Source organism: Chroicocephalus ridibundus, chromosome 8 (assembly GCF_963924245.1).
Source record: "Chroicocephalus ridibundus chromosome 8, bChrRid1.1, whole genome shotgun sequence".
Lineage (NCBI taxonomy): Eukaryota > Metazoa > Chordata > Aves > Charadriiformes > Laridae > Chroicocephalus > Chroicocephalus ridibundus.
The window spans coordinates 19,284,434-19,300,178 of NC_086291.1; the positions used below are offsets into that span (position 1 = coordinate 19,284,434).

General features: G+C 42.3%; 1 protein-coding gene across 6 annotated transcripts in view; it reads right to left on the reverse strand.

The window, feature by feature from the left end:
• EVI5 (ecotropic viral integration site 5) overlaps positions 1-13,900 on the reverse strand; it is an 84,315-nt gene extending 70,415 nt beyond the window's left edge. For 2 of the 6 annotated variants that reach the window (XR_010072310.1, XM_063344475.1), the window contains exons 1-2: positions 13,450-13,900; positions 498-727 (exon numbers count right to left, since the gene is read on the reverse strand). Coding sequence is in view for 5 of the 6 variants with exons in the window: in XM_063344475.1 (XP_063200545.1) it covers positions 498-646 (149 nt within the window). In the remaining variant the exon portion in view is untranslated. Of the gene's footprint in view, positions 1-497; positions 728-992; positions 1,012-13,449 lie in introns of those variants that run through there. The other 4 variants (XM_063344476.1, XM_063344473.1, XM_063344474.1 and 1 more) reach the window with 4 other exon arrangements.
• Positions 13,901-15,745: the final 1,845 nt, after the last annotated feature.

Consider the following 15,745-nt stretch of genomic DNA (forward strand, 5'->3'; position numbering starts at 1 on the left):
GCAGGTTATAGAGCAGAAAGACAGACCTTAGTAAAAGTGGGGAATGGAATTCAGAAATCTTTAACATTTCAAATAGCTAATGGAAATAACAATTTTGATGTAAGAACGTAAGGTTATATGAAAGTTTGTTCCCTGAGATTCTCTATTTTAAATACGGTTGGACTCAATGATCTTGGTCTTTTCCAACCTGAACAATTCTATGAAATTGGACACTGAAAACCACATGGCTGCAGTGTACATTCTTAGGATTAGAGGCAGCTATAAACAATCCTGTAAAAGCAGGAGAGAAACACATCTTTTACAGTTCCACAAAAAAAAAAAATCTTTTAAAAACACAGAACAAGAACACAGGTTCTTAAGCCTTGGAGCCTTGAAATTGAAATGTTGTGCCATGAAGTTTTACCTAACCCTCCTCTAAGAGCCTCTATGGTGAAATTGCAATAAACCAATTCTAGTCTCATTACTATACTTTGAAGACCAAAAACTTTTCCATTCACCTGTTCTGTTCCTCAAGTTTAGCAAGTAATTCTAAGTCGTCAGGACTCAGCTGTGTTGGTGAGGACGGTGATAACGCGGGTGTAGACAGAGTGGTAGAGGAGGATGTAGTGTGTAATGAGGCAGATGGACTTGCCACCTGACTGGCCATTTGACTGACGGTGTGCGATACAGTGTTCTTCACCCATGAGAGAGTAGAGCTCAGCTTTCCTGCAACCTTGTCTGTCGCCACCTGTGATGACAAAAAGAAGAGGATGCAATAATTATCTTTTTTTAATAACTTTTCTTCCAGTAAACCTGCTGCACTGAACAAAGGAGAAAAAAAATATACAATATGCATATAAACGACATTGAGATTATTTATTTCTCCAGAACACCCAAAGTTGTCAGAAGCAACACAAGCATCAACAGCTAAACAATATTATAAAAGAAGTAACATGCAAGTATTCTGCTAATTCACAAAGACAGACATGGAGAAATTCCTGATGTATACTCACAGAGCTCATTTCTGCAGTACAGAAATACCACAGGATCCAGGATCAGCTCAGACTCCCCATTACAAAAATAAATAGAAGTAAAAGCTTATTTTAAAACATCTTGATAAACTAATAATGGCACACAAGCTATAGAAAAATAGATGTAGAAACAGTCAACTACTTGACTGATGGACACTGGAGCAGTACATCAATGTAAACACTCCAGACCATCCACTGCTCACTTTCATTAATCCCTGTGGTGACAGGACAGAGGAGCAGGGGTACCACATTTCTAATCTACACCAAAGCAAAAGATCCTCTAATATCTGCCAGCATGCAGAAAACTGCCACAAAGAATTTACACCTGTGAATTTACAACAGGTCCTGAACATCTTACATTAAATGCCTCATGCTGCCAACTCTTCTGTCCCTTTCTCTTCTGGTCACTCCTACACCAAGTGTCCTTCACCCCTGATCCCACCACCAGTGCCTGGGGTTGAGAGGCATCCTGGAGGAAAAGCAAGAGATCCTACTAGAGCAGAAGGGACCTCTGAGCAGAGTTGGGGAAATGGTGGGTCCAGGAACGAGGAGGTTAACTGGGACCGATCATAAACTGCCACTGCTTCTTGACCAGCGTTACGGGGTAATCCAGCCTAACAGATTCACGGATCACTAGAGAAGAACGAACAGCAGCCCCTGGAGGTATTTTCTAATGAACCCCTCACAAGAGCTTCCTTCAGCAAATGAAAATGTAAGAGGCTTTGACCTACAGTAATTCACAGAGTTCAATTCTTCCCTGGCCCAACTCAGGGAAAATGCACCTTAAAGGAAGAGATAGCTGCCCAGCAAAACCAAGGTTGAAGAGGAACTCGCTTTGAAGCGGTGCTGCTGGCAACTATTTATTTTCACCTTTGCTGACTTCCTCAAAACACTGAATTGCTCAATGGTTGTCACAAACAATTCTGCAGTACAGTGTATACAATAATTGCTATGATACTAAAGACACTGAGCTACAGGAAAAAAATCCCTTCCCAAGATCCTCTAATAGAATCTAAATAAGCACAATTTCAACTGGAAAAAGTAACTCCATTTCAGCACACCATGCAATTACTTGAAGCACAGTATATAGACTGAATAACTGGTTCCTAAAGCAGAAGCTTTTATTTACATACAATGCTACAATGAACTTCTTTGCGAATCAAATCCAGCAGTATTTTATTTTCATGTCTCATCGAAAGGAATACACACTGAATGCCTTCAGAAAACAAGAGGAAAGGCCAAACAGAACAGTGGCACCCCATTTCCCCACTTCCTCTCCACCAGCAACGTGACACAAGAGTTCTCCTAGAGGACTGCAAAGAGGTTTCTGATGTCCATATGCTTAACATTCATTCTGAAAACGGTAACAGATATTGCTAGAAAACCTCAGATGCAGGGATACAAGCCACAGGTGGGAACAGTAAGGTCCCAACACAAGCATCAGAAAGGTTCCAGTTGGTTCTTATGTCACTGTTGGACAGGAAAGCTCAGGTGTATCAATACAGTTCTTTTAAAAAATACACAACACGTGATCTTTTAAAGATGATCTTTGAAAAAAATCACTTCCAATACTAACATTTGACATCATCTTTTATACAAGAAAGGAATAAAAATCACTAGAGGTTTCAAAATCTTAAGATTAATACATGCATTAATATTTCACTCAGTCAATATCCTTTATTCTCTGTTGCTATGAAAGAACAAGTTATTGCTGTTTCACTTTGAATAAAATAGCATCAGGATAGAGGTAACTCATACATCTCACTTAAGACCGATTATTTTCTCAAAGGCTTTAAACTGCTTAAAAATATGACATGTAATGCAACTATTGCAAAGATAAATGTTGACAGAAACAGGGCCAATCTGAACACCACATCAAACATGACTGCCATACACAGCAGATTTTAAGTCATCCACCTTCTAAGAATCTCACATATAATGTTAGAAAAGCAGCGATTTTAAGTATTACCCTGTGTAACAGAAACAGGAAGAGAAAGTTTACAATCAATTTTTCTCTCTTGACAAAGTAAAGCAACTAGGAAGACTTAAGGTGAAAAAGTAAATCCAAGCTGAGTCTGGCTTATACATTATGAGGCTCACACTCCACATGAAAACAGCTGAAGCAGGTGGTGGGGGACAGAAGTCAAGAATCTTACTAACATTTGTTCACCAACACATCACTCAGCATTAAAAAAAATAATTGGTTTCTACAAACCTTTCCATTATGTGAAGAATACTAAGAAAAAGTATGGTCAAGAAAGCCATGCAAGACAGCAGTTAAGTGAGAATGTTTCTAATAACACTCCTGTCTCTAAAAGTAGTTCAGAGTTTCATTAGAATGTATTTAGAGAATTAGTACCAAAAAAATTCCTAGTCTGAAAGCATACATATAACAAGCAAAATATGCACAGTTGCAAAAAGCAAATGTTTGAAGATCAAAAGGCTCACAGTGAAGTTTGTATCAAAAACACATGAAGAATTTGTTTGGAGAAAACAGCTATGGCAGTCACCCAGGGACAAGCTAAACTAAGAAAAAAATATTCTCGTCTAATAGCTAACTAGTTGAGCCTACTTCCCTTTTGCCAGGCTTTTCCAGGGTTTCCTAAAAATCTAAAGCCAGTTCTCAAATTGTCAGCATCAACATAGACTCACGGACCTAAACATGAAGGTATTTACTATCAGCTTTGTTATCCCTTTCCCTAAATAGGATGGCGTAACAGGATTTTCATATTTCATCATTTCAACTATGTTAATTTCATAATTTCTATTCAGTGACAGATTTCATAGAGTTATTCTTTGACAAGTGACTTAAGGCCTTCCAGAAACCAGGTCACTGGAATTTGAAAATAAGAAAGCCTTTCTTGGAGCAACACACCAGTATTCCTACAAACACGCACACAGGGCTCCTACACTTGCCCTTCCAACTCTTCATCCTTCTCTTAACAGAAAATGAAAATCCCTGCTACGTGTCTTAAGCTTTTCAACCCTATGTAGACCGCTGCATCTAACAGGGTAGCTGCATTTAGCTGCCGCTAAACGACAGACCACTGCTACTTTCCACCTTTCCACTGATAATCCCTGCAACAAGAAATCTGCGTCCCACTACTAAGACGATATATACATATAGTACAGAAATTAATCCTACTGACTCATTATCATTAAACCTTTCATCTTTTCTTTGTATTTGTGTCTTCTCAAGGCTTTCTTAAACAGTGTTTCTTTTCAAAAATGGTTATTATTTAACCAGTGATATTTCTGCAGGCCTACAGCAGTGTTTCCCTTTTGGCTACAACAATGCTCTGCAGTCATGAAGTGTCCTTCCCTTTCCTACTCTTCATTATGGTGGAAAAGAGATCATAGCCATGTGCTCAGCTGTTTGTAGCAGTAACAAGGACAGCCAGATACACCACAGTGCTCATTCCAAAATCTTAGCTAGGTCACAGCGACAAATCTAACTACACATGAGATAGGACTTTTGCCTTTGCCATCATCCTCCCACTAAGCGTATCCACCTCTGCTACTTCCACGCTGTTCTGCCTTATCTCACCGCTGAAGCGCTCACACTTGCAAAGCTGCTCTACTTGGCGCCCTCCTGCGCTACACCGTGTATCGCAGACACCTCAGCCCCAGACTCTGCCTTGGAAGTCCCAGCGCTCACCAGATCTATGCAAGACCCCATCCCCTCAGCTAACCAGCTCAGGCCAGAAACCCTCAGTTAACAGCATTCTTTGCTCACCTCACCTCAGCCAGTTTTCAACTATGCAAAGAGAACTGGTTTCCTTTTTATTCCCAGCATTTTTCAGATGCTGAAATTCAAGTTACATTTGAAGAGTATAAAAGGTAACCTACATTGCCTGGGAAGCATGCCAACTCATCAAAAGCATCATCAGGATGATCAAGCCATTATTAATTATTATTAATGCGTGATCAAAAACAGAGTCAACCCATTTCAAAAAACATGCTTTTCCCCCAGAGGGGTCTCACTCAAGAACCTGCCAATTCATCAGACTTTGAACACAAATGCTGCTCCTGGCCCATTCCCAGGGACACCAACACTTTCCACTGAAGATAGCCACATCTGGGGACAAGCAGGCAGGGGTACGCCTTCTTTACCCTTTGCAGGAGGACACAGGGGAACTGGGCAGGCTCAGTCCCAAACCAGGTGTATTCACTCAGGCTCCAAGCCGTATTAACAGCTTCACTGTTCCCAGTTTGCCAACAGACCAAGAGCACTGGCAGAGTTCATTTGCATCTGCCTGCCATGTAGATACCTCCTAAATAAATGTGTGAATTTTGAGTCTGAAAATATTGATCTTTAAAAAGATATGGGGGAGAACACTTAACTACTAATGACTTTCTACTCCGCTGCAGTTTCCAGTGAGCAAAACAGAACTACCAGCAATTTTCACCCATCTGGTCAGTCATCAGGCAAGGCACAGACCTGTCTGCTACGCACTTTAAGCTACTGCAAAAAATAATGAATGCTTATATTGATATTATACATAGATATATATGATGTGCAGTTTATATATGCCAATTAAAATACATAAAATTCAGTATCTCAACTTTGTTTAGTATCTTTAATTAGCTGCTGATTACAGCGCTTTATTACCAAAAGGAAGTACAACACTGTGTTTTGATTTTTGAGTTACTCAAAGGAATACTGCAGCAGAGCAGCATAAGAAATACTATAAGTAAGGCAAGCTGAAGGTAGACTGCAGCATCCCACATTACATACCATTATATAAATCCCTTGCCCTGAGAATCCCAAGGTTTTGTGCAGCACCTTACAGTAAGCCCAAAAAGGTTACCACCACATATTTTTGCATTTGCCAGACTGACAATATTTGTTTTTCTAAAAAAGTCTGTTTAGATTTCTTTAAAAAAAGAAAAAGGTATTTCCCTATATGCATTGAATTAGCTTAATACCTATATTCTGCATTTTCCTGAGGAAAATCTGTAATAAAGTTACAGGTATGCTGATTACCTGAAATACTGTCTCAGCTATTCTTGTCATATGACAAAGTAAAAATAACTGCAAGCCTTACACAGACACTACTCTATATATTTATGCTCTCTTTTTTCTCTTCCTGAAAAGAGAAAGAAATGGGAACTTCCAGCATACAAGAAGTAATTCTCATACTATTCTACATATAAAAAGAAGTCTCACATAATTGGTGCTGAAATTGTTGTCATGGTTTCAGTTGGGATAGAGTTAACTTTTTTTACTAGCAGCTGGTGTAGTGCTATGTTTTGGATTTGGGATAAGAAACTGTGATGATGGCGCACTAATGTTTTCGGTTGTTGCTAAGCACTCAAGGCCTTTTCTGCTCCTCACACCGCCCTGCCAGCGAGGGCTGGGGGTGCACAAGAAGCTGTGAGGGGACACAGCTGAGACAGCTGATCCCAACTGGATATTCCATGACATGTGAAGTCATGCTCAGTACATAAAGCTGGGGGAAGAAGGAGGAAGGGAAGGACATTCAGAGTGATGGTGTTTTGTCTTCCCAAGTAACCATTACACACGATGGAGCCCTGCTTTCCTGGAGATGGCTGAACACCTGCCTGCTAGTGGGAAGCAGTGAATTAATTTCTGGTTTTGCTTGTGTGCGCAGCTTTTGCTCTACCTATTAAACTGCCTCTATCTCAACCCATGATTTTTTCCTCACTTTTACTCTTCCGATTCTCTCCCCAATTACGGTGGAGGGGAGGGAGTGAGCAAGCAGTTGCATGGTTCTAGCTGCTGGCTGGGGTTAAATGACAATTGTATATATGGTTTTCAAGCCAGTTATAAAGCATTCATGGACCCAGTCCCCTGCTCGCTTCAAAAAAGCAAATAGCATTCTAATATCTGAAGAATAAATTAAACTGACTCAGTCAATGACATATGCAGGAGAGGTAGCTGGTGAATCAGCCTGTTATCATGCTTCCTGACAAGCTAAAATCCTAATTTAGGGCTCAAACATGGTTTCACTATAAGGTTCAGCCACATTTTTTGCACTAACCAATTTCTGCTGAAGTCTGAAGAAAAAGCCCTGATTTACTCTCATATTTGTGATTTTTCTTGTAATAGCACCTAACAATTGTCAGGAATACCCTAGTTAGGATTCACCAGCTTCCATTTCACTTGATATTCACTAGCTCTCTAAGCCTTTCTGATATAAAGAATAAAGCAGTCTAACATTTTATATTGTGTAAAAGTTAAGCAATCAGAAAGCCTTCTGTAGTATCATTTAGTAAATACAAGTTCTTTAAAAGTCATCTTCAGACTCTAACAGGGTGGGGTTTTCATGGTCCTAAAGTATCTAAAAGGAAGCTTGAAGCTCCAAGTTCACACACACAACATAGCAATCTAGTACATAAGGTGTTTTAATGAGGTACTTCATTAGAAATGCTGTAGTGATCCACTAGAGGTTGAAACCATTGCTCAAAGTCACGTTAATAGCATTTCAACCATTGACCAAATTGCACTGAATTCTGTTTATTTCCAAGAACAATTCCAGGTTTCTAATTACCTCTGAAGTCCAGTGAGATGTACAATCTATTAAGCATTGCCCTGTCCGTCTAAAAGTGATCCTCTATCAAACAAGTTTCCTGTCTGATACCGGTATGTGACAACCTTCAGAATACCATAGACACGTTCTTTCAAGGGGAAAAGAACCACATATAGTGCTTTTGTACAAAAGATGGCTGAGAGCTCCTCAGAGCTACAAGAGAAAATACTGAAGGACTACAGCGAAAGCCTTTAACAGGGAAAATTCCTTTGTTTCTTTGTTGTCTTAGACCTCGCTTTGGAAAACGTCTTTCTATTGGAGGCTCGGCATGCCAAGTTACACACACAGATACTTGGAGGACTAAAAAAAAAAAGGCTAAAAAAAGAAAAGGAAGAATCAGATTTATCAGCTAAAATAAAGAACAACTCCTGCAAAGTCAGTTTGTTTATGAACTAGATTGGAAGATTTTTTTTCTTTTTCAATAAAATGGAACTCAATCTGTTTCACTGAAGTTCAAGTAAGTATTATCAGGCATTTACCAAAAAGTAACACACACTGAAGGACACACATGTTTATCATTAAAGTTCCTTCCTACCAATTTTACTTTCCTATTCCTTCCCGAAAGCCTGGCTTCCTTAATGTTGCTTTTAGCCAGCTTCCTCCTGGAAAGAAGCCAGGACTAGCATCTAAAATACATTAGAAAAAAAATAAACAAACAAAAGTATATAAATGCAGTTAAATTTACTAAAAGCCTTAGGTCTATATTTTGGAAGTGAGAAACAACTAAGTCATATTTTTAAATGTTCACTGAGCCTTAATTAAAATCATTGTCTTTAACACAACTCTTCATTAAAAACGTATACAAAATTTGCAAGGAGTTAAATTGGTAAGTTTAAAAGGATCCAGTATATAACAACATAAAAACATACCATTTCATACAACATTTGCGTTACGTACTGGTAGCCCAAGTATCTTCTGGGTGTAATTCTCCTTTTTTATAGGGATTAGATAAACTCATGCCACAATCTACAGGCTAGAACAAAAATGCTTATCTCCTGTTTACCAAGTTGCATGTGGTCCCTTTCCAGAGAGTTATATGAAAAGAGACTTGATGGAGAAACAGAAGACCATAATCATGGCCTTATGGAATATGGTAACACTTGAAACTTTATTACTTACTAGAATTTTAACAAATCAGGGGACAGAGGTTGGTGATACCCTGCCTTCAGGACATTACTCTTCTTTCCTTTAAACGATCAGCTAGAAGGTCAACTTTCTATCACTTACACTCAAATGCAAAAGAGTAAACCAGTTTCTAAATGACTGACTGATAACCATCTTTACTTGTGAGCTACAAATTCAATACAGCCCACAGATGCTGACAGAGAACAAGAAATAAAAAGTTTTAAAAGTGAGAAGTGTAACCAATTTAGTAATTTCCACATAGGAAAGTTGTCTAAATCTGCTACATTTACTGAATAGCTTAGACACAGGTGCATACTTCAACAGTCAATTCTTTTAACATAGTCCACACCAACACCTGTGGTCTTACAGTAATATTTAATTTTACCCACCAATTTACTTAGTATATCCATGACTCGTCTTCACAAGCACTTACAGTGTAAGTTGAAGTAAGTACATTTTTGTGGCTATAGAAGGGTCTTCCTCCATGCTACTGAAGTCTGTAACAGTGCTCCTACAGCCTTTTCTGAGCACAGCACTTAGAAAAAGCTAATTTTCCTCAGCTATTGACTAAAGAAAAGGGAGAGGCTCTTCAGAGAAATTACATAACTACTCATCAAATGAAATCAGTTATTTTCCAATTATTTGACTACTGAGTTTTACACTTTCATTTGGAAAGAAGGGCCTATTGACTTCTTTCAAAAAGGCCCACTAGTGGAAAAATGCAAGGAAGATCAATGAAACACAGGCAATTTTTAGTGCCAGTCTGACACCAAAAAGATTATGTAAGAATCCCAAGCCCATTCTATCATGGTCTGCAAGTGTCTTATTATGGAATTCAAACTTGCCTTTGTCATTTTGTCTTTGGAAAGACCAATCACAATTCTTTTTCCAAAGGGCTGAGAAATACTAAAGCTTCAGCCAAACCCATAAAGTTCCACCACTTACACGTTCCAAGGCGGAAGCAGGGGGGAATCACTTTGCTTAATGAATATTGGGTTTTAGCTCTGCTGTGTCAGAGAGCATGGAACTGGAATTTCTTTTTACTATGCCTGAAGGTAGTTCACTGTTTGAACTATACACAATCAAGAAGAACACCTGAAAAACAAGAGATGTAAAACTAACTTCTTCTATACAATGTCACTCTATATAGTGGTGTGGGCAGTACATGTCCAAAACATTAGGTTTTGGGTAGCTACTAGTTTTTAACACTCATTTTAAGCCACATTTGATAGTTCTACCCTTCTATAACAAAAGTAACAGTAAGCTTTTCTCCTAACATCCTCTTAGTTAGAAGTGCATGGTCAACTTGTGGCAACAACAATCTACTACTAAAAGACTGGCCCCATCCGCCAGTCTGATGAAACCAAAGAAAAAAATGCATAGTTAATACAGTGTAAGATACTGGTGAGTCAGAATTCAGTATCATCACAACATAATTTACTTTTTTAATTTAAAAAAGGATCAAGAACATGTTATGGTGTCATCAAGCAGGTATTTAATGCTATGCTAAGAATCACTAAGATTTTGTCCTGACAATAGGGCATAAGAAAACTCAGGAGTTTGAGAAGTTCAATAGCTTACCAAGTAGCAGAACACACTATAAGAACTTATTACCAAAACATAAGTTTGGGTTGGTTCGTTTGTTTTTTTTAAAGGATTCAACTATGGAAGTAAAAATAAATCAGAAGTTACTTAGAAAACAATACAGATCAGACAAGATGACAGATTTTGGTAACAAAAACCACGAGAGACCGGTAAAATTTGTTCAGACAGAAGAAAATAAAGGTATTTGGTGGTGGCTTTTAGCTGCTTCCCAAGTTGGAAAATAGTACAAAAAGGTTATGTGTCCACAGTCATTCTATCACAACACCTTACTTTTTGTCCAGAATAAAGCCCAACCCTCGTATTGTACTTCAACCCCAAATATACAATAACTGCCTCCCTGTGACTCAGAAGGATTACTTTTACACACAATTAGCAAACAAAGTTGCCAGTTACACAGCCTGAAATAACAGGACGGCCACAGCGTGATCCCTGTCAGCACAACCAAAAGGAGATCCCATTCCTCGTTGCCTGAATCCTACAGCAGGCTCCACAATCCCTAGGCTCTCCCCAAAACACCACTTCTTCACGGCTAACTGAATAGTTTCCAGAAGTCACAGGAAGGTAAACAACATTAAGAGTAATTAAAGAAAAGCTATGATTCACTAAATCGCATCTACCACTACCTTGTGAGAATATAGTTTTCTGTGTACGTGCATACAGCAAAAACACATCACAACTGCAAATAAAATGAGCAAAGCAGGACAAGAACACCTGCACCACTAATAAGCTACCATCCGTTTATTCCAACCGCCACTTGCTGGAGAAGGAAAGGACACACCTCAACTACAGATGCTTAAGCAGACAAGACTACAGTGAAAGCAAGGCAGTATTCCCAATTTAAAGGAATAAAAAACTTGCCAACAGATGATGTTGGTTGTTACAAATACAGAAGACGCATGGCTTTAATTGAGCATGCTATCTACAAACTTAAGTGACATATTCAAGAGCTTCAGAAAGCATATCTAACAACTCAAAATTACATACTCCTAGAATATTTATTATTTGCCTTTTTTTTTTTAATGATAACTATTTTAACAGGGTCTTGGAAAAAGAGTGAATCAAGGCAATTATAGGTTGTTTGAGAAAACAGCATTCATAAAGTGAGGATTTGTTTTCTTTATTGTTCCTCTTCTCAGGCTACCAGAAAAGATTTTTCTTTTAAACTATGCATTTGACACTTAAAACAATACCTAAAGTATTAAATTCTACTAGGTCTCCTCCTTAAGCATTAGAAATATATTTTTTTTCCTTCTACAAGTTCAGAAAACAAACCAGGAGGAGTAAGAAAATGTAAACATAATGTTAAGTATGCATACCCCAACTTAGCTGCTTTCCCCCCTTCTAAATCATGACATTGGAACCTTGAATTAGCAAGGTAAACAATTTTATTTTTGAAAATTCACTGAGAAAGGACTACTCTTCCAGTTTTTATTACTTCTCCATTTCTTGCTCTTATCAATCCTACCCAGAGAACAAACTGACAGTTTGTCAGGCGAGGCACTGCCCCCACCCCTTCTCTCGTAAATTTCAAAATGCTTTTCTCCCATCTCTTCCTTTCTATGAACCCCATTTCAACCATTCCACTCTCCAGCCATCTCCCTGCTTACTTGTTCAAAAACAATAACACAAGTCCACAGAAGACAAACATATGGAGAGCAATACAAAAAAAACAAAACCCAAAAATTCCAAGCCACCAGGCTATAGCTCAGGAAATCCCTAAACCTCAGCCTGTGGGAGGTTAGGAAGAGATACCGGGAGGAAGTCAGGCTGTTCTGCTGAAGCTTTCTTCCCCAAACATCTGCTGCTCTCAGAGGTACTGTTGAACTGGACAGACATTCAGTGACAGTCACTACAGCTGCGCTCATCCCAGTTTATCAAATTCAGGCAGTGCTGATTCATAATGCTGATTCCTCTTGATCATGCCCCTCTTCTTCACTGGCCATCTCTATTTTTTCTCCTAATTCTTACTTGAAAAACAATTCATATCTATGTATTTAAAAATAAGCCTTAAATCCTTGTAAATGTAAATATAGAGCTGTACAATCATGAGCAAAGCAGAAACTGCACACTGAAAGAAGGGAAGAGAAATAAACAGGCACATTTATGCAAAGCACTTTTTAATACCGTCTACCAGGAAAAAAAAAAGATCCAGTTACCTCCTCCTTTAGGCACATGAAGTAAAACAAATAAAAAAAAAAGGAAAAAAGTTTTGAATTTTTTGACAAATATTTTTGGAGAGAAGTAAAACATATTGAATATTGTCAGATCTTCCCTGTACGAAGCTGACTCCTCTCTACATCTCTTGTATGCTATCTTTAACAAAAAAAAAAAAAATTGTCCCAGGGTGACGTGAAACACTGTTTTGATACAGTCAGTGTTAATGCTAGCTCATACTGGAAATCCAAAGTGGTATGCCAACTTCATGTTTGCTATAAAATTGCTCAGATCAGCAATGCTGAAAATTAGCAGGAGTTACATGGAACTACAGAAAAACGACACTAGGAATTAAAGCTGGGATATATAACAAGTAGCCAGAACCTTAACATCGACTTTTTACCCTCATTATGTAAGCACGCCTATGCAGATGCGGCAGGAGGTGCCAGCAAAGGAGATCTCCGAAACACCATTTGAGAATTATCCCTCTCTGACGAACGACCGACCCATAGGTTCCTGGTTTAGCGTTACTTCCATAAAGCCGAGGAAGACATCACCCTCTGCAGACAGACCCTCTGCAGCCCCCCGGGGCCCGGAGCCCCCCGCCGCCACCCCCAGGCGCTTCCATCACTGAGCTGCCAACTGCCCACCCGCGTCCCCGCCGCCTGAGGCGCTGAGGAACGCCGGCCCCGCAGCCCCCGAGCCGGCGGCAGGGCCGCACACCGCGGCCTCCCCTCACCCCCGCCCCGCCGCCGGGGAGCGGGCTTTCCTTTGCCCGGCAGCAACGTGACGCCCTCCGCTCCACCGCGGCGGCAGGGCCGCGGGTGCTGGGCGGGGGCGGCCGGCAGTGCCCGCGGGGGGGCGACGCCCCGCCGCTGCCCGGCCCGACGGGAGGGGGACGAGACGAGCGCGGCCGGGGTCGCCGCGCCCCACCTAGGCCCGGCCGCGCACTGCCCCCGGCCCCCCTCAGCGGCGGTGGCGCGGGCCCGGCCGCGCCTCACCTTGGAAGCGTTGCCCGCGGCCGGGAGGTGCGAGCATCGGCGTCCCCCGCAGCGCCGCCGAGCTCCCCCCCTCCCCAGCGCCTCGCCGCCCTCCGCCGGCCCCGGCAGCCGGGCCACGTCCCTGCCCGCGCCGCGCGCAGGCGCACTCCGCGCGCAGCCGCCGCCGCGAGGGGCAGCTCCGCACCCGCCACCGCCTCGAGACCCGTGCGGGGGCGCGGGCGGCCGCCAGTAACGGGCCCGGTAGGTGGGGGCCGGGCCGGCCGGCGGGAGAGCCGCGCCTCCCCAGGCTCCTGGGGGGGTCCCGGGCGCGGTGTCGGACAGCCGGGCGGCGAGCCGCCCAGCCGGGACGCTTCCCTGCGCCCTCCTGGCTGGGCCCCGTGTTGTGCCGTTGCCGCCGTAGCGGTGACAAACACCCCACAGCCGCGAATAAGGCCCCACCGTGCCGCGAGCCACCCCCAGCCCGGCCCTCCCCAGCCACAGAGAAGCTGCTGCATCGCCTCGACGTAAAGCCGAGATGCATCGCATTTGCTCTACCAGGAACATGGGGTTTGGGGTTTTTTTTTTTGCCTGCCTATGAATTTCCCTAATGCCATCTGTGTTTGGGAGTAGCCCATAACAAGCAGCTGGACGGGCCTTTCCTCGCCAGCATTTTTTGGATACATTTTGGCCGGACGCAGATGAGGTCACACAGACAAGCTGAGACTGCGCCCTGAAGGGCTCCCCATCGCACCATCAGCCCATCTGCCATCAAGCGTCTGCAATGGGGAATAGGGACTCCTCTACAAAACCATTCAGAACTTCTCATTTGTAAGGATTCTAAGAAAAGCTTTATTTAAAAAAAAATATATCCAACACTACCAGGACACATATACTATTCTATGTACTGCTTTACAGACAAACATGCAAAGAATATCCTCTTAAAAACAAGTAAGTAGCAATAGGCTATAGGTAGGCCTCCAGCATAACATTTTTTTGCTTCACTAAGGCTATTTGTTACAAACAACAGCAGAAAAAGCACAGTTGCTACGGATGACCGCGTAGGTCACTCCAGTCCCAACCAGCAGCCTCATCACCCTGGGTCCTCCCCAGACAAAGCGGGAGACGGGCCTCTCTCACAGGAGCGGTTTCACCAGCCTAAGAGTTGTTTTCCAAATACAAGACACTGCTCTAAGAGACATCTCCCAAGCACAAGATGCTGCTCTAGAAGACCTGTGCAATGCCTTGCTCACCAGAAAATACACAAGCAAAACCACCATGTATAATACAACAGAAATTGGGAAATAGCCTCAAAGGAAAAAACATGGAAATATACTTTGTTTCCCACCAATAAGTGTTATCGCTAAAAAGTATTTCATTAAAGCATTGAAAATCTTAGCTTTTACCTCAACAATTCCAGCACCCCTGTGAATAGCAGTCACCCTTTTAACAAACATTGTTGCTAAAGAAGAAAGGGGAGATTTGCCCTGAATTTGTAAGTGATCCCGGGGTGGGGCTGATAAGCTCAGCTGGAGCCTCCCCGTTTTGCAGAGTGACAACAAGCAAGAAAGCAGGTGGAGGTGCGATGGGATAACGGTCTGATTTGGACTTGGGTACGATCAATACGGCTTCACCAAGGGCAAATCATGCCTGACAAACCCGGAGGCCTTCTATGAGAAGGTCACAACATCAATAGACAAGGGGAGAGCAACTGACATCATTTACCTGGACCTGAGCAAAGCCTTTGACACTGTCCTGCATGACATCCTGGTCTCCAAGCTGATAAAATACGGGTTTGATGGACTGACAATTCAGTGGATAAAGAACTGGCTTGATGGCCGCACCCAAAGAGTGGCTGTCAATGGGTCCATGTCCAAGTAGAGGCCAGTGACAAGTGGAGTCCCTCAAGGATCAGTACTGGGACCAGTCTTGTTTAACATCTTCATCAGTGACATGGACAGTGGCATAGAGCGCACCCTCAGCAAGTTTGCCAACAACACCAAGCTGTGTGGGGCGGCTGACATGCTGGAGGGAAGGGATGCCATCCAGAGGGACCTTGACAGGCTGGAGAGGTGGGCCCGTGCCAACCTCATGAAGTTCAACAAGGCCAAGTGCAAGGTCCTCCATCTGGGTCGGGGCAATCCCAAGCACCGATAGAGGCTGGGCAGCGACTGGCTTGAGAGCAGCCCTGAAGAAAAGGACTTGGGGGTGCTGGTGGATGAGAGGCTCAACATGAGCCGTCAGTGTGCACTAGCAGCCCAGAAAGCCCATCGTGTCCTGGGCTGCATCAGGAGAAGCGTGGCCAGCAGGTCGAGGGAGG